The 25,668-nt window shown below is 33.3% G+C and overlaps 2 protein-coding genes across 3 annotated transcripts; both read left to right on the top strand.

Annotated features, from left to right (window-relative positions):
• The first annotated feature begins 10,183 nt into the window (after positions 1 to 10,183).
• LOC120092725 (serine/threonine-protein kinase SRK2B-like) lies at positions 10,184 to 22,879 on the top strand. 2 transcript variants are annotated; one of them, XM_039050881.2, is made up of 10 exons: positions 10,184 to 10,465; positions 10,552 to 10,626; positions 10,750 to 10,851; positions 15,676 to 15,729; positions 15,837 to 15,929; positions 16,137 to 16,229; positions 16,322 to 16,402; positions 16,494 to 16,598; positions 16,674 to 16,772; positions 22,344 to 22,879. In XM_039050881.2, the coding sequence occupies exons 1-10, from the start codon at positions 10,346 to 10,348 to the stop codon at positions 22,653 to 22,655; spliced, it is 1,134 nt and encodes a 377-aa protein (XP_038906809.1). In that variant the 5' UTR covers positions 10,184 to 10,345; the 3' UTR covers positions 22,656 to 22,879. The 2 variants fall into 2 exon arrangements, with proteins under 2 accessions (XP_038906809.1, XP_038906810.1); XM_039050882.2 differs by lacking the exon at positions 15,676 to 15,729.
• Positions 17,471 to 19,131, top strand: LOC150032021 (uncharacterized). The gene has a single exon (XM_090308068.1). The coding sequence runs from the start codon at positions 17,772 to 17,774 to the stop codon at positions 18,984 to 18,986; it is 1,215 nt and encodes a 404-aa protein (XP_090164194.1). The 5' UTR covers positions 17,471 to 17,771; the 3' UTR covers positions 18,987 to 19,131.
• Positions 22,880 to 25,668: the final 2,789 nt, after the last annotated feature.

The raw sequence follows: 25,668 nt of genomic DNA, 5'->3' as shown, positions 1-25,668 counted from the left end.
TTTACCTTGGTAACATAGAATTGAATGTGAATGCTTAGATTTATAGGTTGGACTTGAATCTTAGTGACATGTTCAACCTAGGTTCAAAGAACAAATTGATTAATTGAATGAGGCTGTCCAATCAATTAGTCAACACAATTGGATCTTCAATCTTCATGCATATGAACGTTAATTCTAAATGGACGTTATCGAACCCAATAGAATTTAGAGCATACAGTTTAGTTAAGGTTTTCCTTTCGAACCATAGTTAATTTTTAGAACGCTTGATTGATTTGGTTTTAATTAGTTGTCGACCTTTGTAGAAACTAATTAAGCAAAATCGATTTAGTAGTTGCACATGCATAGAATGGAATTTGTTTAATTATTGAATTCCATGATAGAAATTTCATTCTCTCTCTTACTCTAGAAATTAGATAGACCCCTATTCTAGATTACATTTACCCTTGCATTTTATGTTTTACATGTTTATCTCTTTCACACCAAACCCCCTATTTACCATTCTAGTTAGGAAATTATCTTAACGAAACAAATTGTGCTTCCCTACGGATCGACCCATACTTACCACTATTGCTAATTCTTTGTAGTGATAGGAGTAGTTCAGTATTATAAAACTCCCCAAGATTTTAAATCATTGTCACCTATAATTTTCTGACTGAACAAATAATATATGTTCATCGAGCCTAAAACCTATACTAAAATTTGTAGTACACAGGGAAATACGAACTAGCAAGGCCAATAGAAGAATTCCATGCAACGAGGGGGTTTTTTGTGAAAGAAACAAATTAAAAAATAGCATGCAATATATGTAAAGTTTGAGACAAGAATAGAGCACGAAATTGGGTTGAATTTTTCAATAAAAAGATCTTGGGATTAGTTCGTTAGGTTCAATTTTTTTTGTCGAATATAAAAGACAACGCGAGCTCATTGAAGTCCATAACCTATTAGTAAGATCTAATAGCCCGATTATTCAATTAAGGGTTTTAATCCAATTGACCCTAAACTAGTCTTAAATACTTCCTTCTAAGCGAGATCCATGTTCAAACTAATTCGCATTAAGAATTGGGTTACGTTGTTGTGATACCCAATGAATTGGAAAGCCTAGACTCATAGCATGATTAATTGGGTGAAAGTAAACTAGGACAAACAAGTGTGAGTTTAGAAAAAAAATCTTAGCCAACACAAGCATTCCTAATTCTTGTAACCTGTTTTACACTTATGCAAAGACGTCGTGCAAAATTCACATACAAGAATCTAATGAACTTGATTTGACAGATCAATTCTACCAAATTTCATTCAAGATAAACAAAAATCACACCCAAAAGTTCATAGAGTTCAATAAAAATAATTTAACATCGTCAAGAATTTGAACTAAACTACTATTCCCAAGATAGAGGAATTACATGGCCTTGCATCGTGTTCGATCAAAAACCAAAGTTTGAGAAATTGGAAGCAATAATGAAAGGAATTGAAGGAAGGAAGAATGAATTCTGAAAAATAGATTAAAAAAAAAAAAAAAAAAACTCTCCAATTCGTTCCCAATTGCGGCTAAAAAATCGTCTCTCTTTTCAGCTGGAAAAGAAAATTTCTCTATTCGAACATTGGAAAAGAAAATGTTGCCAAGAGCATTGCGATGTTGTTTTCAAAGAAGACCACAAGCATTGAGGCAGATGCACGATGCAATGCTCCATGTCCGTTGCTACTTGTAACGTTGCGATGCCCTGGCCAGCATTGCAATGCTACCCTATACCTGATGCTTCTATCTTATAGCGTCGCATTGGAGTTTTGTAGGGGCGTTGCAACACTTCGTGCTTGTCCCAAAAGTGTTGCCTACTATCTTTCAACCTCACATGAAGGTTGAGGGTGTTGGGGTTGATGCCCTAAATCTTGTAGGGTTTTGTAGTTTGTAAACACTTGTATGAACAAACATTTTGTGATTTAATATATGATATTTTATTAACTTATGTCTATGAAATATATGATATTTTAGTTGTATTAACCACAAATTAATAAACTGAGATCCATGGTTATCATTGTAACTTAAACATGTATGTGGAGACATACAAGTGGGTTGTGTTTAGGTGATAACCTAAATGGTCTGTAGTATATGGATAAGACTGGGTACCTTATCCTGGTGATAACCTAAATGGTCTATAGTATATGATTAATTGAATGGTCTGTAGGTGTTATAAATGTTGTAAAGTCCTACAAATGATCTGATCCTGATCATTCATGTATTAGACATGCGAGCGAGGATATTCTATACAAAGAAGTTTGTTTAGACCGGACCACGAAATGTTTAGTCTCATTATATAACGCCGTTCATAATTGAGACTTTCATTTCACTAGGATGACCATGGGTAACATGACCTTAATCCTGAGTGAGTTGTGAACTCTTACCTATGAGGGCGGTTCTTTGATTTGCACGGGTGAGAGTGGCTAGAGAGGGGTTTAGTTATAGTGGGACTATGATCTATTGTTCATTAGAGGGATCAGTGGTACCTAAGGAGTTAGATGTAATTACAGGGGCAAAACAGTAATTTGGCCCAGCTGTACTTATGAGCGATTTGTGAAGGGTCATCGTATTGTTGATTGGTTATATCTAATAGACATAGAAATATATCTGTAGTGCGAAGAGTGCAATTGTCAGTCTTTAGTGGAGTGCCCGACAGTTAATGGATGGTGAATAATGTGATAAAAGAGTTTAATCAGTTATTCACATACTGTTGGAGCTTCAAGCTACAGGTTCATAAGGTCCCCTTAGTAGCTCAATGAATTTAAGTTGAGAATCATTTTTTTGGTTAATTTGAAATGTTCAAATTAATAAGAGGGAATTTGATTATATATGATATAATTAAATTAATTAAATTATATATGATATAATTGATATAATGTATTTGATACATTATTGTTTAATTGGAGGAACAAATATTTGAATATAATTCAAATATACTTTCTATGAATAAGATTCATATTTATTCAATTTAATATAAGTATGATTTATATTAAGTGCCATAAAACAAAGAAAAAGAACTATGGTTTATATATTGTATATGATGCAATATTGAAACAATAGGTTATAAATATAATACGATAAGTTAGTTATCATATTTATTTATGGTTTATTAATTATTTGATAATTAACTATTTTTTCTCCATAACCACCCTTTGAAGAGTTATATGGTTGTGTGGCAAAATTGGATAAATGAAAATTGGTTTTTAATTATTTCGTGTGATCTAAATTCACTATCGAGTAAGCGATCAAGTAACTACACAATTAGAGTTGAAAGCCTATGCAATAGTCTCATTTTCTCTAAGCGACAGAGTATCTATGCTATACGATAGCCTTGTGCCTACTCGATCGTTTTCCTCCTCAAACTCCAAACTGAAGGAATGATATATCATGCAACGGAAGATTACAAAATCAATAAGCATTTAAACTACATTTAATTTGAGTTTTAAGCATATTGTTCATATGATATTTATAAGAGGGTTTGAAACACATATTACCTTTGAAGATTTCTCCACGAATTCAGCTGAAAAACACCAAGATAGACCTTGAATCATGAGAGGACTACTACCAAGATCTTCTCTATTATGCTCAAGCTGGAACGTGTGGTGGAAACACTTAAATCAAGTTGAATTGATGAAGAACAAGTGAGGGAGGTATGTAGAATTTTCAGGTTATCACTTCAGCAAGTATAGCATCGAATTGCTTAATGTTCTTCATGCATGGAGCTTCTATATATAGGAAGAATTCATGCAAATATATAGGGTTGCATGAAGAACAACTCCAGCTTGAAGATCATTAAATCTAGAAATGAAATTTGGTGATTATCCAACAAATGTGTTAGTGGGTTTTTTCCAAAAATGGAAAAACCCATTAACCTGAAATGATTTCAAAAATTCATTTTATTTAAATTAATTTTATAAAATTAATTCAAAATAATTAATTTAAATACAACTAATTTTAATTTATTTTTAATAATATTAATTTAATATCTAAATATTAAATTAATAAAATACTAATATCACCAATAAATCAATTTTATATATAAATAATAATTTATTTTCCAATTTCGTTTAATTTCAATTAAATTAAACGTTTATAATTGTATCACATACAATCAATCGAAAACTCTAAAAATTGAATTTTAACATTTCAAATTCATAACCGTAATTTCATACATCAATACTCAATTTGTTATTCCAATTTAATGAGCTAGTAGAGGGACCTAATGGACCTACAAATCATGAGCTCTAATTATCTGTAATTAATTCGTTAAAACTCTTTAATCAAATTAATTACTATTCGTTAACTATCAAGACACACCATTATAGCTCGATAGTTGCACTCTCCTCACTGTAGATATATTTCTGTCCATATAAACCATAATCAGTAAATCGATCATTCACAGGTCGTTTGTAATTACAGTTGGGTTAAAATTACCATTTTACCCCTGTAAATACATCTTGTTCCTTAAGTTCCCACTGACCCTTTAATGAACAATCCGATTCATAATACTACTTATGAATCAGGTCCTTCTTTATCATGAAAAGGCGGGGCCCCAATTGTTCAAGACCTGGAATGAGCACTTAAGAGAATAACTTATCTGCTAACCCTAGAAAAGGATAGGAGTGAATTTCATATTGCAGAGCTATGTCCCCAACTATCCATCCGGTCTTATCTCCAAAATGAAAGGTTTATTGAGCAGTGATGTTGGACTACTCTCACCCATGCAGACCAAAGGATAATCCTGAATAAATAGGAGTTCATAGCTAGCTCAGGATTAAGACTGAGTTATCCTAGGTTACTTTAAATATTAAATAGTCAGTTTTAACAGTAAACAGTCGTTATAAAGAAAAGTGACTATTTCGTGGTCCAGTCTATATGCAAACTCAATGCATATGATTCCCCCACTCACATGTCTCTACATGAATGATCTGTGGATCACATCATTTGTATTACCTATACAAAATGGGTCGCATTCGATAGTGTTACCAGGATGAGATACCCAATTTCATCCATATACTTATAGACCATTTAGGCTATATACTATTAACTTGATACTATTTATGTCACCACATAAAGTTAAGGTATTCATACTATAGCCATGGGTATGTCATTGGATTTTCATATTTTCATAATAGAATGCAAAATCAACAACTTTATTGAATGAGACACTCAATAATATTTTACTGATAAATAGAATGTTTAACATAAAATTTACGAACTGCGAATTCTAGGACATTCCTAACACAAACTTTCCCTCTAACCAAAATTAGCTAGAGCCCATCACTCCTGGATTCTCACACCGAGAATACCAAGGTCACCAAGTGGTAGTGTCCTGTTGGTTCGAGGATCGAGTTTTTGCTTGCTACTTGTTCGAGGAGTGTTCGAGTTGTTCGACGTGTTCGTGAATGATTTCATTCGAGAGATTAACTTGAAGAACGGTTCTTCAAAGGTATAATCTCTAAACTTTGTTTTTAATTTAGAAGCATGTTAAAATTTAGTTTTTGATGCATAATTTGTTTTGTAGGATTGTAAATGTATGCGTTAAATCACAATGGACTTTGGACGATCAGCTTCCGCTCAAAGATTCTCTATAAATAGAGATCCTTAAAGAGGGAGGGTTGCAACACTGCGCTTGATGATAGACTTGTAAATTTTCTGACTTCTTTCAACTTGATGCATCCAACTCCCATTTTTTTAGTCCTTTTTGGCTCGTTTTACACCCAAATGAATTCTTTACTCCTCGAGATCAATTTACCTACAAAATAGATATATTATGCATAAGAACCACTTAATAATAGTGGAACTAAGGATATAATTAGAGACGTTTAGAAAACCAATGGGTCGGGGCCCTGCGGGGACCCACCCCGAACGGGATGTGGAATCCCCAAATACACGAGGAATGGGGGAGGGAGTGGATAATTTTTTTTTCTCCGTTTGCAATTCAGGGTCGGGGATGGGGAATATATTCCCTAACCCTGACCACGACCCCGACCCCGCTCCGTATCTCCGCCCCGCCCCGACTGTTGTATATAAATTTTATATAAATATATATTAATATAAAGTTAATTAGATTCAAGATTATACTTTGTCGTATGTGAGAGATAAATATTTGAACAAGATCCAAATATTAATTATATGAATAAGATTAATATTAAAACTATAGGTTATAATTAATATGAATGAGATTGATATTAAAAGTATATGTTATAATTAATATGAATGAGATTTATATTAAAAATATAGGTTATGTGAGATGATGTTATTTGAATATCATTCAAACTAAATTAAATATCTGATTTTTTATTTAGGGGCAATTGTAACTTTAATTTAAAAAATTTAAAAATTGGACATGTGTTCCTAAGTTTTGATTTTTTCAAACATGTCAAAAAACTTTTGCTTGAAAATTTAATTGCTATTTGACTTCTATGTGGTTGTCATGTAATGTGATTGTCACACTTGTAATTACAAAATGGTTGAAGTCACAACTTTGGCTTCTTAAAATATATTTGCCAAACAATACAATTTCCCTTTAATTAATTATTAATTTTTCTATTTATTTATTTATTATATATTAAAATTTGATTTAACATATAAATTATTTAATGCAAAATAATAACTCCCATTGAGAGTTGAGCTGGAGAAGGAGAGTTATAACTCCCTCTCCAACCAACTCACTCTCACATAAAAGAAAAAGAGAAAAATTTATTTTTTATTAATATTTTTCCAACACATAGATCACAAACAAGAAAGAGAAGAGTTCTCTTTGTGTATTTGGTCTTCTTCCCCAAACCTCTCTCCCACAAACATCTCCCTACCAAATGAAGAAGCGCACACATCCTTGATTTTGTCCTCAAAATAACAAGGAATCCAAGTGGTAGTGTTCCCTGTTTGTGACTTGTTTGTTCATGCGAGGTGTTCTTCAATTTGAGAGAGATCTTGCATTTGTGGTATTCTATTTCAAGGAGAGGAATTACGAGAAGAAAAGTCTTCAAGGCTTAGTTCTTCTCATCATATTCTCCCTAAAAGCATGCTATAATTTATAAATGTTTATTCCGTTCTTCTATAATTTCTCTGTTTTTTCGAATTTTTCAAATTGAATTATATTGGCATGCATGTTCACATACTTCCACTTGGAATTCCATTCATTCAATTACTTTAGGTCCATTATATCCCTCTACTAGCTCACAAATACAAACAATAATTTAAGTGTTGAAAATTTTGAAATATTCAAATTATAGTTTATGGGAATTTATTATATATGATACAATTAACTTAATATATGTGGATACATTATAATAGAAAGATAATTTGAATTAGATTCAAATATTAATTAGTATTAATTAAATTCATATTGAAACTATAGGTTAAAATTAATATTAATCCTATAAGTGATATGTGTTTTAAAATATTATTCAAATATACATAAGATATTTAATAAATATATTGACTAAATTTAGATTTAGTTAATAATTAATTTAATTAATTTACTCTCCTGCAGATAGAGTGGAATGGAGTAGGAGTGAGGAGAGTTTATTCCTCATACGTAAATATTACCTGTGATGTTCACCCTTGGATATAAAAAGGGGATCATAGGAGGAAAAACCGCCCTCTCTAATCTCTCTAGTATTCACTCAAAATTAGAATAGAGAAAAATTCCTTGCGAATTTTTTTCCTTTCCCCTAAAAAGGAAAAAACACAGAAAGTTCTTACAAGCTTCCTTGTTTCAAAGAAGATATCAATAGAAGACGTATTAGTCGGGTCTTGTTCGTGATTCTTGTGCATGTTGTTAATTTATATAAGGAAAAATACAATAAATCACGAAATCTAGAAAATTCTTCTGACGGTTAAGGAAAAAAAAATATTCTATAGATTTTTTTGTCTGTCACATAACAATATCACAGATAATATCACGACATGTCGCAAAGGACAAAAAAAATACTCTAGCAAATATGCATTACACATATCAACATTGGAATGAATCTCAAAGAAGAATTAGCACGATACGGAACATGCTACATAAACATGTTATTCAAGTTTTGTCTATCATAAATAAGTCAACCATACTCCAATAATAAACACCCTACAATCCTAACGCTCAAATCTACCTCTCTTATGCTCAATATCTACAAAATCATAGATTGAATACATTGAATTGCACAATGACCCTGAGTTAAATTTAGTAAGATGACACATTTTAGGTGCTATTAACTAACCTGGTCCTTTTCAATTAAGGAAAAACGAGTTCATATTTTTCTCAACCACCCTCAGCTCAACTGGTTAGAAATCCTTGTATGATTTTTTTTTTTTGGTCCAAATACCTTTGTTTGAAGAAGAAGATAAATCGAAGGACGACGAGAATGTGTGCCAACAAGAGAAAGAAGAAGGCTCAAACATCAAATTTTTGGGGTGTATATATTTTTTTGCTTTTATCGAAGACTTTCTTACATTTTAGGTCATAATATGAACTTTTCACTTTAAAGATATTTGGAACCCAATGTGTGTGCTATATTTGATCTATTTAAATTTATAAAACATTACATAATATATCTTCTTTATTTTTATAAAATAAATTGAATTTATACCATGAAATATTATATTTCAATAGTTTTTTTATCTTTTTTTAAATATAATTTTGGATTTAAAAATTAACAATATTAGAGGTAGTTGCAAATTATATAAGAATCATACCCAAAATATTAACCAATATAGCACAATATAAAGTATTAGCAAATAGAATCTATCCATGATAAATTTTGCTATATTACAATTCTTTTAAAATATTTTTATATATTTAATTATTAACCTTAAAAGTGGTATCCAACCTAATCTCCACGTGGGAGAGACTTCAAATGTTGGACATTGGAAGATTGTTGGTAGTCATGTAAGGCATAAAACTAAAGTTCAATTTGAGGATGAAACATCCGAGGAAGAATATTCCTCAACAAACCATTTTAAACCCACGTGAAACCATTGGTCATGCCTCCATCAGAAATGTGCATGTGGATTACATTATTTATTTTTTCTATTATTTAATTCTTTGTGTAAATAGTGAAAACCCCTATTGGGGTTATTACTCTTTGTATAAAAGGAGGCTACCTCCACTGGTTGATTCAATGAAATAAGAAATTAATTTTCAATATTGCCAAAAAAAAAAAAAACCTTTTCAGAAATTACGGATTATAAAATCCAAAAATGGTTTTTTTAAGAAAAAGGAAAAAAAAAAATAGGGCCGATCTAAATTGTGAAGGAAAGCAACGCTAAAGTCACCATTTTTTTTTTTTCATAAATTTTGAGTGGACTGAAAAGTCGTCCCATGAGTTGACCCAACAACCCCGCGGATTCCTTTGTGAATGGAAACTTTTGGGGCTGGCGTTTTCGGAAAACATTAAAAAAAGAAAAAAAGAAAAAAACATTTTCAATTCAAATGCAAACAATGATACATAGATGAACCCGAAAAATAAAGACAAAAAATTATATATATATATGTATATATATAATCAAAGGTAAGTCGCATCGTCTATCCTCATCAAACGGCGTTTTTACAGATCCAAACACAAATAAGATATTTATTTATTATAATATTAATTTTCTTAAAAAACGTGTCAATGATTTTAAATTATAAAATTCATGGAAATATTTTTAAATATAATAAAATGTCATTGTCTATTACTGTATATTCAACAGACAAGACAATGATAAAATTATATTATATTTATAAATAAATTGACTCATTTTTTATATTTGAAAATAACCTAATAACAAAACAATGCTTCAAGCCTTAAAAGTGCGTAACAATATTTCTAAATAATTGTAAATATTACAAAATTTATGAGTTCTTGATGATGAAAATGAACTAATAATAACACTATGTGATCATTTTTTGTGAATTAATTTGGTAGGCTGGTTGTTGAAATTAAAAGTGAGAATTTAATAAAGAGCATAAGAGTAATATTTTCTATGCTTACATCATTTTCATCATCAAGGGTAAAAAAAAACTTGTTTTTAAAAAATATGTCAAAAATACAAAATCAAACTCCAAATAGGCCATTTTGTCAATTTTTTAAATACAAATACAATTATATATATATATATATATATATATATATATATATAATGTTTTCTCAAATCTATTATAAAATCCCTAAATAGGCTTTTTAAAAAAATCTGTAAAAAAAAGGCTTTTTTAAAAAAAATAATAAAAAAATCCCAACGCAAAAACGCTTCCCAAATTATATTAAAAAGGAAAGAAGAGATTAGTTTGTTGACTTCAGATCAGATCCCCAAACCCTGTTAAGAGTTTCGAATTCTCCATTGCTATTGATTTTAGTTGAAATGGAGAAGTACGAAGTTCTTAAGGATTTGGGTGCTGGAAGTTTCGGTGTTGCTAAGCTTTGTAAGCATAAACAAACCAAAGAGCTTGTCGCCGTGAAGTTCATAGAACGTGGTCCTACGGTTCATTCTGTTTCTCCATTCAATTAATTCTTTCTTCTTTTGCCTTTGGATTCAACTTTCTTTCTCATATTGATTGGTATTTACAGATCGATGAGAATGTAGAAAGAGAGATTATAAACCATCGTTCGCTTCGCCATCCAAATATTGTTCGTTTCAAAGAGGCAAGTTTCCTTTTACCTTCAAAACTGATGGTGCTGTTACTTAAAAATGCATCAAATTTTAGATGAAGAAACCGAGAAAACCAAAGATGGATTTTGAAGTTGAAGATTATGTAAAATTTGCAGGTTATTTTAACCCCAACCCATTTGGCTTTGGTGATGGAATATGCTTCTGGGGGAGAACTTTTCGAAAGAGTTTGCAGTTGGGGTCGTTTTGGAGAAGATGAGGTCCATTATCTATCTACTCTCTCTCTTTGTCGTATACTATGAATTGCTAGCTTTATTCTTAGGAGTTTCCTTACCCATAAGGTTTCAACACTTTCAGCGTACACATTGAACTTCGTAGATATTATGTCAGTTGAGTTATGCTTCTATGTTCAAAATAATTATTAGTCCCCTATTATTACGCCCCTCATTTGGTAATTAAACCTATTAGCCCAATTTGATTCATCCGTATCATTCATTCCAACTAAAGTAGAAGTTTGGTATAAAATTGAACAAAAACTAAACGTAGAATGCAATTTTAGACATCAGTTGACTTTTTAGATCCAACTCAATTATTCGGGTTGTACATTTCTTCAACCTAAATAACCTTTATTAAAAAATGAACCCAACCCAAATATTTGGGTTGAGTGGGTTCGGGTTAATCATATCATTTGTTTAAAAAAAAATTCTAAAAAGAAGCACAACATAAATATATAAAAATCTTATTTAATTATTTTCATATATTGAATTAAAATTAACAACTCAATTTCAATTTACATAGTGAAAATTTGTTTTCTAAAGTATAAAGAAACTACTTTTAAGAGTTGTTGAAGAATAAATTATTAAAAAAATATTTGAATTAAATAAAATTAAAATCAATATATATAAATAATGTGTTATATGTAATAAAAAATATATATATTTTAAAGTTAATAATAAACTCGGGTTAGTTCGAGTTGGGAGTTAATTTGGGTTATATTAGGTGAACCCATGAACCAACTCAACCCATAAAATTTTCATTTATTTGAACCCAATCAAACCCAGATGAGTTGATAACCCAACCTAAACCACACAGGTTGGGTTGGATTGATGTCATCGGGTTTTTTGAACACCCCTAATTGAGTAGTTTCATCACTAATATCTTATTTACCTTTATTTATCTATTATATATTTTACTCTTAACTTTAAGGTAAATTACGAAAACCACTCTTAATTTATGAGTGTAGTAACAATTACATCCTTAAAATTTTAACCGTAAAAATTAAATCCTCGTTGAAAAGTATAAAAATTGTAGAAAAATTATAATAAAAAGCAAAATAAGAAAAAGTATTTGCCAATATAGTACAGATTAAAAATAATTACATATATAGTAAATGTTTACCAAACACTTTTAACTTTTTTTCAATTTTCAAATTTGCCTTTCTCTATTCCACTTCCTTTTCTTCCTTTTCCCCCCTTTTTCTTCTCCTTTCCCTGCCATGTTCTCTATTGTTTTTTTTTTCTTTTTTTTTTCCCTATTTCTTCTCCTCCCCTACCGTGTGTTCTCCATTATTTTTTATTTTACATTTGGGTTCAATTTTTTTTTTTTTTTGTTTTCTTTCATGGCTTACTTTTACTTTTTAATTTTTTTTCTTTCTTTATTTAATGGTTCATTTTGAATTTTTATCGAGTCTTTTTAAATATAAAAAAATATTTACAAATATTTACACTTTATAGTAAAAAGTTTCAAAAGAGCAAAGCACTTTTGAAACTTTTTTCTATAAAGTGTAAATATTTTTGGGTTTTTCTATTTATAAAAATTTTCCTTTTTATCTTTATTTTTTTTCATTGTTAATTTTTTCATTGCTTACTTTTACTTTTTAATTAAAATTTAATTAATCAAAAAAAGAATTGAGAAAACTAGGTTTCGAACTAAAGAATTGAAATGAACTATTTTTCTCAAAATTTTAAATTTGAGGTCTTTTTTAGAAACGAAATGAGACATGGGAACGTTACAAACAGGCCCTTTCTTTTGTAGGACTCTAAAAATATGAAATTGAACAAGAATGAATTTCTATCATTGATGGCTTGTGATATCAGTAATAGACTTAGTCTATCGGTGATAGGGTTCCTATCACGACAAACTACGTGAATCATTGATATAATTTAGGCAGATATCCATAATATCAGTGTATCAGTGATATCAATGATAAAACTTGGATAGATATCAATCATATTCATATATTAGTGATGTCGAACTTAGGTAGATATCAGTGAAAAAAGTTTATTAGTGATAAAAGTCTGTCACTAATAATCATGATAGTAGTTTCTCGATAATAACCACTGATAGTTTTGAGTGTTAATCTCTCAAAGTTAAAAGCCACTTATAAAAGTCTATCATTGATAGCCATCTTAGTGTGAAGTTAATTAATAAAGTTGAATCTTGACTAAAGTGTAAGTGGGATACCTAGAAGTTATCATTAATAGTATATTATCATTGTCAGAAACTATCAACAATAGCATATTATTTGATGGTAAAAAAGAATGACAAAAGGTATATTCAAAACATCTTGAAAAGCTATAACAAAAGTTGAGAAGCCCAGTGTTGGCATTTTATGAACAACCTTTTACGTTCAAAACATCTTGAAAACCTATAACAATGCATGCTTTAAATTTAACTAAGAAACTCTTTTCGAACGCATGAAATAGAGAAATACCTTTTAATGCATGTTTAAACCTTTTCAATAAAGCATTGCATGAACTTAATTAAACACATGATCGCACATGATAAAACAATCATCAAACCTGTACCCCAACCTCTCTAGGGGTGGATCAACTCAACACACCCAGCACTGAATTGGAACCAACTCAACATATTCAGTCTTTGCTAATGCGAAACCAACTCAATGCATATCAGTTGCCTTATGTGCATGCAGAACTCTGTCCTAGTGCTAGATCAAAAGGTTTGAAAACCTCTTTCTCAAACCATCATTTTTCAGAATATCGCATGAAAAAACAAACAAAAGTTTGTATTTAAATCCATAACTCAAAGCATGATGATAAAAACATATTTATCAATATAAACTTGAGAACAACCTTTAATAGTTCATAAACATGATTTTTTTCATCAAATATTTTTAAAACATTACTAAAATAAGATTTTTTCTTAGAAAGGGTCGCTGATAGTTAATCGAAAAGGATTTCTGTTTTTCCAAGCCTTCCCAACTTCATATTTTCTTCTTAGATCCTCGATTTTCTCTAAGCTCCAACTTGTCCTGAATTTATCTAAATTTGGCTTAGAATCCAAGATTAGGGCTAAAAATAATCTTATAATACCTAAATAACGGATGTAAAACTAGGCTTTCGTTAATCAATAGTAAATGGGTTCTCCCTCTTGGTATTTATAGGCTTTTACCAAGCATCCTTGTCACCCCTAGCTCACCTCTTTGTTTGACACCTCCTACTAAAATTTTGTCTAAGTATCAACTCCTAAAGCATTCTCACCTCAGAGTTAGCCACCTCAATTGCATGCATCAAACTGTCGGCTTCTAGTCTTTCTTCACCTCATTGTTCGCCACCTTCTCCTATACTCAACCAACTTTTCTTCTCCTTTCGCCACCTCCTACTTCCAACTCCAACCTTCTGGCTTCACCTTCACCAGACATCCAACATACTTGTGTTGGATACATGGACCACACCATGCGCCCAACTTATTCTCCTTTTTTCCTTCCATTGGTTTTTGGTCTCCTTCTCATAGCATGGTTCTCCCCTTAATTATTTTCCCAAGTGTTCATGCTCACTCACCCTTCTTACTTTCCAAGTATGTGTCCAAACATAGTTCTCCTATGCTTCCAAGATGTCTTCTATGCGTCCAAGGTATAGCAAGCTAACTCCTTGAGGTGAGCATCCAAGATGACCTTCCATTCTCTTGTTTAGTATTAATATCTAGTGTCACACCTCAAAGCATGCGTCCAACCTCCCATCCTTCTCCTAGTATGCGCCAAATGCTTTCATTTTTCTCAAAGCATGCTTCCAAAAAGTCTTCATAGGGTTGCTTCATGCATCTCTTCTAAAAGTAGTTGTTTCATACTTTTTTTATGCTTCTCATGTGCCCAAGATAATGTCTAAATAATCTTCTAGGCATCCAAAATACCCTTCCATGAGTTCACCTTAGTTCCCCTAAGGATTTACTCAGCTTGATGAGTTCAATTTATTTATGTGTTGTCCAACACTTGACCAAATTATTCATCCTAGTCAACCGTGCGCCCAAAATCTCCTACTATGCATCCAAAACACTAATTATGCATCCAACCCTATGTCCTATGCATCTTCATCTATGTATCCAACACACGTCTCTTGAGGTCATGTTCCCAAAGTCATCCACCATGCAGTCCAAAATAATGACCTGTGCATCCAACTTAACCTTAGCCATCCAGATTGGTCCAACAATGTGTCGAGTGGTCTTTTCCTTGACCAAAACTCGTGTCCAATGCTTCCAAGAAGTAACATAAGTTCCCTTGATAAGTATTTCCTTCGTCTACAAGGTTTGAGCTTTACTCACTTCAACTACGCTTCCAATCTTGGGATGATGAGTTCAATTTTCTCAACTACGCTTCCAACTTTAGGATGGTGAGTTGAACCTTCTCAACTACGCTTACTCCTCATTTTCTTTTAGTTCAATGAATGCCCTTCTCCTATAAGCTTTTCTAGGTTCAAAGCATAGTTTGGTCACTTAGCCAAAATTCCGACTTCAACCTACTATGCTTCCAACTTGTTCATTCCAACCTTTTCCTCCTGAAACTTGATGAAACTTTTCTCCTTCTCTTGTAGTCCAATGCATACTTCACTCCTAAGTTCAACAACAGGGTTCCAACACTTAGAAAATTTTCAATTCTTTTATTTGAAAAATATGAAAATTGTGGTAAAAAATTAAGAGAAAACAAACACAAATTAAAAAAAAAAAAAAAAAAAAATTAAATTTGGGTGTCAAAGCATTGTTAAGAATTATTGGTGGGCCTAACACCCAAAGAGAAGATTTGGTAGGTTTGTGAGATTGTTTAAGTACCCTTTTGATCTTATTTGTTACAGGCAAGGTATTTCTTCCAGCAACTGATTTCTGGAGTCAATTATATTCATTCAATGGTAGGATTAAAAAACATATATACTACTACGCCTCATATAGTTTGTTGTTTAAAGTTGTTATATCACTTTTTTTTTTCTTTTTTTGACAAAAAGTATGCTTTATGCAGCAAATATGTCATAGAGATTTGAAGCTAGACAATATCCTTTTAGATGGAAAGAAATCCCCGCGCTTGAAGATATGTGATTTTGGCTACTCGAAGGTCTTTAAATATATGAGAATTTTATCGATTTGCTCATTTCAAATAAACGTGTTCTTATACTCTTCTATTTTAAGTTTGTTATGACTAACCATCCTTATTGTATTCAAAGCCAAAAATGAATGTTTGTTCTGCAACATACTAAGCCTTATATGTCTTCTTGTCTAAAAACGTTATACCATATTTTGTTTGACACAATGTTTTATGCAGCAAATATGTCATAGAGATTTGATGCTAGACAATATCGTTTTAGATGGAAGCCCAACCCCGCAATTCAAGCACAGTAATATTGGCTTCTCCAAGGTCTTTGAATAAGAGAATTTTATTAATTTGCTTATTTGAAATGAATATGTTCTTATACTTGTGCTTTTCTATTGTGCATTTGTCGTGAGTAGCATTCAAAACCAAAGACAAATGTTGGTTCTGCAACATACGCAGCACCAGAGGTTATATCTCACGGACATTATGATGGAAAGGTGGTCATGCACTCTAAAAACAATTCAAACATAGGTTCTCTTAATTCAAACTCTGAAATGGTTTATAGTCTTCTTTTCCATTGTGTTGTAGATGGCAGATGTATGGTCTTGTGGAGTTACTCTCTATGTTATGTTGGTCGCTGCATATCCTTTTGAAGATGAAAATAATACTAAAAACGTCCAGAAAACTATTAAGGTCTATTAGTTCTCCTGTTGTATACTAATTTCAATAAAGTTATAATTTTTCTTACTATATTTTGTTCTTTTGCAGCGAAAAATGTCTGGACGCTACAAAATACCAGACCATGTTCGCATATCTCGAGATTGTCAACACTTACTCTCTTGCATGTTTGTCCCAAATCCCTCTAAGGTATTTTTCTGTGTCAAACTAATATGCTTTTTCTTATTTCATATACAATTTGTTTTCTTCGGTTTGTTTGATATTGTCACGAAATTGACAATTAAAGAACACAAAAAGGAACGTAGAGAAGAGAAGATCGATACACAGATATAGGTGGTTCACTAACTATCAACCGTAAAACAGTTACATTCTGTTTATTAGTTACAACAATTTATTTGTTACATTCTGTTATAACAATTTATTTGTTACAACAGTTATGATTTTGTTTGAGTTTGTTTGTATTTTCCAGCTGTTAGTTAGTTAAGCAAACTAACAAGTTCTTCTATAAAAAGAACTTGAAGTATGTAAATACAATAAGTGAAAGTAATAAGAAAGTATTTCCACATACCTTTTCTCTCCATTTGTTATGGTATTAGAGCATTTCCGCAAGAGAGAAAATTAAAAACCCACCCGAACGTCATTATCCTCGTGCAGTCCTATCATGACGACATCAGAGAGTTCAACGTCCGGCAACTCTTCGGAACTCGACGCCCAAATGAATCCCTTCATCCTTCATCATTCAATCATCCCAACCACCAATCTGGTATCTACACCACTTGCAGGATCAAGCAACTACTCTTCATGGAGCAGAGCAATGAGACTTGCATTATCAGGGAAGAACCAGATTGGTTTTATTACTGGAACGATTGAAAAATATCAGAAGGAAGCTTACAATCAGCATGGAGATGTAATAATGATGTGATAACCTCATGGATTATCAACTCAGTCTCAAAAGAAATTGCTGCCAGCTTAGTTTACAGGGGAAGCGTCAAAGAGATATGGGATGAATTAAAAGAAAGGTACTGTCAGTCCAATGGGCCACATATATACCAATTGAGAAAGGATCTTGTAACTACTACTCAAGGAAACCTTTCAGTGAAAGTATATTACACAAAAATCACTACGATATGGCAAGAACTTGTTGAATACAGACCAACGGATGAATGTACTTGTCAAGGGTCAAAGAAGATGATAGAATTCTTGAATGCAGAATTTGTAATGACATTCCTTATGGGCTTAAACGAGTCATATGCACAAATCAGAGCACAAATTCTATTGATCGACCCTTTGCCAACAATAAATAAGGTATTCTCCCTTATCATCCAAGAAGAAAGGCAAAGATCCATTGGATCCACACCTACAATTGAAAGTATAACTCTAATGGCTAATGCTAAGAAAAGGTTTACATCTGAGAAATCTAAGAAGAAAGATACTCAGCCAGTATGCACTAACTGTGGATATAGAGGTCATATTTCTGACAAATGTTATAGACTACATGGTTATCTACCAGGGCATAGACTAGCAAATAACAATTCAGTCCATCAACAAAGGCCGCAGAACTCTATGCAAACTAGTAATGAAAAGCCATTAGAAGCTCCTAAGAGCAATCAGTCTGCCTTCTTTGCCAGCCTGAATAATGAACAATACTCACAGCTCTTGAACATGCTGCAAACACACTTGAATACTCAACAAATTGATGAGATCCCTAAGACAGATACTACCCACATAGCAGGTACACGTCTTTCTACTTCACTCATCGATTCTTGTTGGATCATTGATTCTGGAGCCTCTTCTCATATATGCCATGATAAATCTATGTTTAAAGAACTACACAGCACTCAAAATATGTCAGTTATACTACCAACTAAAGCTCGTTTGAAGGTTGAGTATGTAGAGGACATTCTAATAGCAAAACAGTTGATATTGAAGGATGTTCTATACATTCCTGATTTCAAATACAACCTGCTATCAGTGAGTGCTTTACTTAAGGATGGAAGATATTCTATATCCTTTACTAAAAACAATTGTATCATTCAGGACAAGTCAGTTTCGAGAACGATTGGGAGGGCTGAACTAATCAGTGACCTATACTTACTCAAAGTAAATGATGAAAAGAATAAAGACTTGTCTATTGAATCTGCTGACTGGCCTATTGAATATGCTGTGTTTTTGTGTAAAGCTTCTGCAACTACTTGGCATAATCGTATGGGACACCCCTCTATTAGTAGAATAAAAGAATTGTCAAAGATTATAGAGATTTCTGATTTCTCAAATTGTAAACAATTCTGTCACATTTGTCCTTTAGCTAAACAGAAGCGTCTTTCATTTCCTGTCTTAAATAATGTTGCTGAGAATATTTTCGACCTTGTGTACTATGATATATGGGGTCCCTTTAAAACCTGAACACATGCAGGTCACACTTATTTTGCCACCATTGTTGATGATAAATCAAGGTACACATGGATACATCTCTTGGAAAATAAAAGTGACATTCTACAAGTCATTCCCAGTTTCTTCAAACTTGTTGAGACTCAATTCTTAAAGAAAATCAAAAGTTTTCGTTCTGATAATGCTTCTGAATTAAATTTCAGAGAATTTTTTGCCAAAACAGGAACTACTCATCAGTTCTCCTGTGCATATACTCCTCAACATAATTCAGTGGTTGAAAGGAAACATCAACACCTCCTCAACGTTGCAAAAGCCCTAATGTTTCAGTCCAATGTTCCTCTCACTTTTTGGGGAGAATGCGTCCTCATTGCAGTATGCTTAATCAACAGAACACCTATGGTTTTACTATCCAACAACACTCCCTATGCTGTTCTGTTTAACAAAACTATTGACTATGGCTTCATAAAGACATTCGGATGCCTTGCCTATGCTTCTATACCAACAGTCAACAGGTCTAAATTCGATCCAAGAGCAAGACCATGTGTCTTCATGGGATATCCATCAGGTATAAAGGGCTATAAGCTATATGATATGACTAAAATGACATTTTTTATCTCCAGGGATGTTTTATTCTTTGAAGAAAGGTTCCCATTCTAGTCTGTCAAAGAAGACAACAAGCCCATTTCACATGATTTTATTGATCAGTTCGTCATACCAAGCCCACTATTTGATCACTTTGAAAACAAAGGTATTACTGAAAATCTTGTTGTTAATACCTTAGAACGCTTATGTGAGGATAACCACGGTATTGATGATTCATAACCTCATATTGAAACCTCAGAAGCAACCAATCATACCACCCAAACAACCATTCCCACAGCCCCAAGAAGATCATCGAGAGCACATTACCCACCCTCCTACCTGAAAGGCTTTCACTGTAACCTCACATCCCATAGAAAATCACCCTTTCCTCTTCACAAATACCTCTCATATAATACTTACAACCAAAACCATAGGACATACATCTTAAATGTCACTTCCATCTATGAACCCACCTATTACCACCAAGCCGCGAACCACCAGATTTGGAAGAAGGCTATGGCAGAGGAAATAGAAGCCATGGAATGAACTAATACATGGACTATTGTCTCTCTTCCAAAGAATCATCATACCGTAAGCAGTAAATGGGTTTACAAAGTCAAGTACAAACAAGATGGAACAATTGACAGATATAAGGCGAGACTTGTAGCAAAAGGCTACAATCAACAAGAAGGAATAGATTTCTCAAACACCTTCTCACCTGTCGCCAAAATTGTCACTGTTAAAGTCTTCTTCGCCCTTGCTGCATCCTACAATTGGTCACTCACTCAAATGGACATCAATAATGCCTTCCTAAATGGTGATTTGTTTGAAGAAGTGCATGTCTTTGCCATTGGGTTATCAAACCTCACAAGTACCACGGAAAGGTGAGAAACTAGCCTGCAAACTTAACAAATCTATGTATAGGCTGAAACAAGCCTCGAGACAATGGTTTCTCAAGTTTACAGCTGCTCTATCTTCACATGGCTTTCATCAATCCAAGTCTGATTATTCTCTTTTTGCCCGAGGACATGGACATGATTTTGTAGCATTGTTGGTATATGTAGATGACATATTACTAACTGGACCATCCCCTCAAATAATCAGCTCAGTCAAAGAAGTCCTCAAAGGATATTTCAAACTCAAGGATTTAGGCAACGCGAAATATTTTCTGGGATTAGAATTATCCAGATCTCAACAAGGGATCATGATTTCTCAAAGAAAATATTGCCTCCAAATACTTGAGGATACTGGATTTCTTGAAGCTAAACCAGCTATAACTCCTATGGATCCCAATTTGAAACTATCAAAGAATGAAGGAGAGCTTCTAAAGGCAGATGACATCACATGTTATAGGAGACTGATTGGCAGGCTTATATATCTTCAAATATCTCGGCCAGACATATGCTTTGCTGTTCATCGGCTAAGCCAATTCATCCACAGCCCCACTAAAGCTCACTTAAATGCCGCTCATCACTTACTCAAGTACCTAAAACGGTCTCCTGGACAAGGCATTTTAATCAGCCCTATCACTTCCTTTCATTTAAAAGCCTTTGTGGATGCTGATTGGGGATCATGTCCTGATACTAGAAGATCCATTACTGGTTTCTGCATATTCCTAGGGGCATCTATCATATCATGGAAATCAATGAAACAAGCCACCGTTTCTAGATCTTCTGCAGAAGCGGAGTACAGGGCACTAGCCTCAGTTACTAGTGAATTAATGTGGATCTCTCAACTCCTCAAAGATCTTCAGGTTAAGATCCTAATGCCCACTACTGTATTCTGTGACAATCAAGCTGCTATTGCCATTGCCTCTAATCTAATGTTTCATGAGAGGACAAAACACATAGAAATTGATTGTCATTTTGTTTGGGACAAGATAGCTGATGGGTTCCTTAAGGTTCTCCCTATCCAATCTAGTCAACAACTCGCAGACATGTTCACTAAAGCATTGCCTACATCCGTTTTGTCTAAACTAGTATCCAAGTTGGGCATCATTGACATTCATCATCCCACTTGAGGGGGAGTATCAACAGTAAAACAGTTACATTCTGTTTATTAGTTACAATAATTTATTTATTACATTCTGTTATAACAATTTATTTGTTACAACAGTTATGATTCTGTTTGAGTTTGTTTGTATTTTCCAGCTGTTAGTTAGTCAAACAAACTAACAAGTTCTTCTATAAAAGGAACTTGAAGTATGTAAATACAACAAGTGAAAGTAATAAGAAAGTATTTCCACATACCTTTTCTCTCCATTTGTTACTAACGGTGTGTTAGCTACGTCCACGGGCAGAGGAAGAACAATATTATTAGGGAGAATGTTTTCAGAAAATTACATCAAACGGCGTCTCTAGGGTTATAGAGTTTATATAGCACACTACTCTAAATCCTAAGGTCATAATCGTAAATAACTACAAATAAATAAATATATTAAATACGAATTCTGAATAGGTTTCGAAGCGCCAACAAATAAATTCAAGGCATTCCAACAGATATTCTGAATAGAAACTTCTAAAATGGTAAAATGGTAGTGTAGGGTCTTCTTGATAGACCCTACCACATGCAAATCTACTGAAATTTAATGCCAACATATAAAATTATATTCACTTTCATCTTATACCACAGTAAAAAAAATAAAAGCCTATAGTATGAAAAAACTTTAGTTTATAAAACGTAGTGAAGTCACCTCCTTTATTTCCAACTTTTACCTTGTTCAATAAGATGTTGGGTTATACAGCTTCTCTTCAATATAATTCTTACATTTTTGACATAATACAACAACAGAGAATTTCAATAAAAGAGATCATGAGTCACCCCTGGTTTTTGAAGAACTTGCAATGGGAACTGACAGAACCAGCCCAAGCAATCTACTACAAGAAGGATAATCCAACCTTCTCTCATCAAAGTGTGGAAGAAATCATGAAGATCGTGGGGGAGGCAAGAAAGCGGCTGCGTGCATCATCGAAAATCAACATGGGTTACAGATCAGAAACTGAAGAGGATTACGAGACAGGGCTAGAAGAAGATTACGATTCATGGGAAGAAGAAGAGAATTACGAGACAGGGTTGGAAGAAGATGAAGATGAGTACCTATGAAATGATGGTGAAAGAAATTCATAAAGGATAAAATACTTGGTACTAAATAATCATGGTTCTCCTATAATTATAAGCACATACAATATAATATTATCAACAGACTTTTACGTTCTAAATATGTTCATATATTGTTAGTTGATGGTCGTGGAGTCTAAGCTACAAATTATTTCTCTATTGTCACTTGTTATTATATTACTAAATATAATACAATGTAGTTGAACTTATTTTTGTGTTTCTTTAGCTGTTTATATTCTTGTAATGCTTTATAAAAGCAAAGTGCATTATGGTGGAGGATGTTTATATTTTTGTAATGCTTTATAAAAGCAAAGCAAAGTGCAAAGTGAATTTATTTTTATGCGCTTATTTGCTTGTAAGATGACAGTTGGTTCAAAATTTAGAGAAGTTTGGATGAAACTTATGTCAGTTTAAAGGAAGTTTGGGTTAAACTCAGATTTCTCTCTGTCTCTGAATCTAATGAATGTTTTACCAATACTCTTCACCAGATAAGTTTTTTAACTGCCATAACAGTCTTTAACCATTTCTTGTTTTCTTTTTTACTATTGATTACAAATAGTCAATTTTGCTTTTAACTTCAATGCTTCAAGTGGTTACTGGCAGTTGGAATTTGATCATTCTTTACAAAATCCTCACCTTGTTCAAATAACTCAGCTGCTACCTCTTCTAACGATGGTTCAGTAATCAGCAATATTGAGAAATTTCAAGCATTGCTCAAATTTTGTACGTGTATAACTTTTGTGAGAAAGTCGGCTACAATTTCCTCTATTTTAACTTTCTGAAGGCTGTTAATTTTCTTTTCAATAATGTCTCCGCTGAAATGAAGCTTCACATCCACATGTTTAGTTCTTTCATATGTTTGGTTACTTTTAGCTAAATGAATTGCACTTAGGTTGTCACAAAAAATATTTAAATCTTTCTATCTAATTCCCATTTCTTCAATTAGACCATGCTGAAGGAAATCGATCACGATGATTTCCATGAGCAGCGGAAAAGATCATTTCAAATTACAATCATGTATGAACATTACAATTATAGTCATAAACACAAACATACGGTTATGCATTCAATACAGAAATTACAACATGAAACTACAAATGATCAAGAAGAAATCTCTACACACATTTGTAGACTTGTCTCCATGCCCCTTGATCACGAATGCCCGAACACAGCAACCTCGAACGCTCGAACAACACGACCGCTACATAGCACGAACATTGTGCATTCGTCCTCTGCGATCGCCTCGATCACGAACACCCCAGCAACAAGAATGGCCTCCACAGAACCTCGACGGCGTCGAGTTGAGTATGACACTACCAAGAAGGCTACCTTAGTATTCTCGGTGTGAGAATTGATAATGAGCAGAAATGCACGTTATTACAGTGCTAAGTTATAAAACAATGAAGGTTTGCATTGATAAAATATATATAATTGCATCCAAAAAGCATTAAGTTCATAATATTGCGGTCGCATGCATCCATCGAATGAAAACAGTTAACTTATGTATTTTTGTACAGAATATGCGATGACGCAAGGCGGAAAATGTGATCACAAGAAATCAACGGTCGAGCGCAGCGTTACCGCAAGGCTTTGCGGTGATTTGCGCTTGTAAATATCTGCTCAAGAAGAATTGCCGAATCGAGCCGGTGCAACTTGGTGGGCGCATCTGGGTGAAAAGCATAATAAATCGTGATGGGATAGAAAGCTGATGACGGTCAATTCCGAATTAAGTTAACAAGCCACTAATGAACTACTATAACAAGTACACTCAACTTTCGGTGACAAATATTCGGCGCATCAGACAGAGAATTAATGTCATCCCATCAGTGCAATCATAAGAGAGAAGAAGCCTTTCACCCCGAAGCTCTAAAAATACCGAAGGCAACCTTCAGTGAAGGGGTTCATCTAGTTCGACAGTTAGATAATTTTCTCCATAGTTAGAAGTAGCCTTGTTCTTAGATTTTCTTTTATTTAGAAGGCGGAAGCGAGAGAAGCAAGATTGTGCCGAGAGATCATTTCGGTGAACTTGAAAGAGTGTCGGAAGCGTCGAGATCAGAGAGAGTGTCAACTCCTGCGGAAGCAGGAATATCTTTTCAATAGAATAGAGTAGCAGTGTAAAAGCCTTGGGAAGCAAGGGATTGCTACCAGGCTCTCTATCCTTATCTTCCATTGTCATCTTATACTTTGAACTTATCTATAGAAATGGAATTTACTTCTTTATATCTATTCACTCTCTATTTATTATGCATGAGTAGCTAAATCTGTCGAATGGGTTGAGAAGCACTTAGCTAGCATAACTGGGGATCTTCATTCTATGCGATTATCTTGTATTATGTATGCGTTATTCGTCCATTAGAGATACTTGGGAGGGTAGTCTAAGGAATCTAGGCTTGGAAAAGTCAAGTTAGAATCTAGGCTTGGGAGAGTCATATTAGAATGCATAATCAAGAGATAGAAGCTTAGGAATAAGCACTGTTTGCTATTAACGCATCGCATGCATCCTAGAGATAGGTTATGATTGTATGCGGTCGGTCACCTTGTCTTTTTGTGCATCTTACATCATCGCATAGGCAAGAAGTACAGACTTAGGAATAAGCTCTATGGACATTATTGCATTCATCGCATGCGTCCTAGAACTAGGAGTACTGCATTTGTATTGGAAAATGACTTGCTGTCATATGAGGGTAGCATGATCACATAGTTTGAACGCATTCCCGGGAAATGCTAGCTAAAGACCTTCTCAACCCATTCCTCTGCATACTCAGTGTATCTACCGCATAATCAATCTTTTCTCAAATCCGCCGCATACTTTTTACACTTCAAACAACAAACCAACCAATCGTTAATTTATTTGTTACTGCAAAGATATCTTAAGAACTATCACCGCATACCGTTTTCCTTAGTCCCTGAGTTCGACCCTGGACTTGCCAGGACACTCAATAGGATTTATACTTGGATTCTGCTGAGAAAACTTATTGCACAACGCATTTCCATCACC

Source organism: Benincasa hispida, chromosome 12 (assembly GCF_027475165.1).
Source record: "Benincasa hispida cultivar pf3 chromosome 12, pf3_genome.v1.1, whole genome shotgun sequence".
NCBI classification, from domain to species: domain Eukaryota; kingdom Viridiplantae; phylum Streptophyta; class Magnoliopsida; order Cucurbitales; family Cucurbitaceae; genus Benincasa; species Benincasa hispida.
The sequence above is the reverse complement of the archived record's forward strand: the minus strand, read 5'-3'. Positions and strand labels throughout refer to the sequence as shown.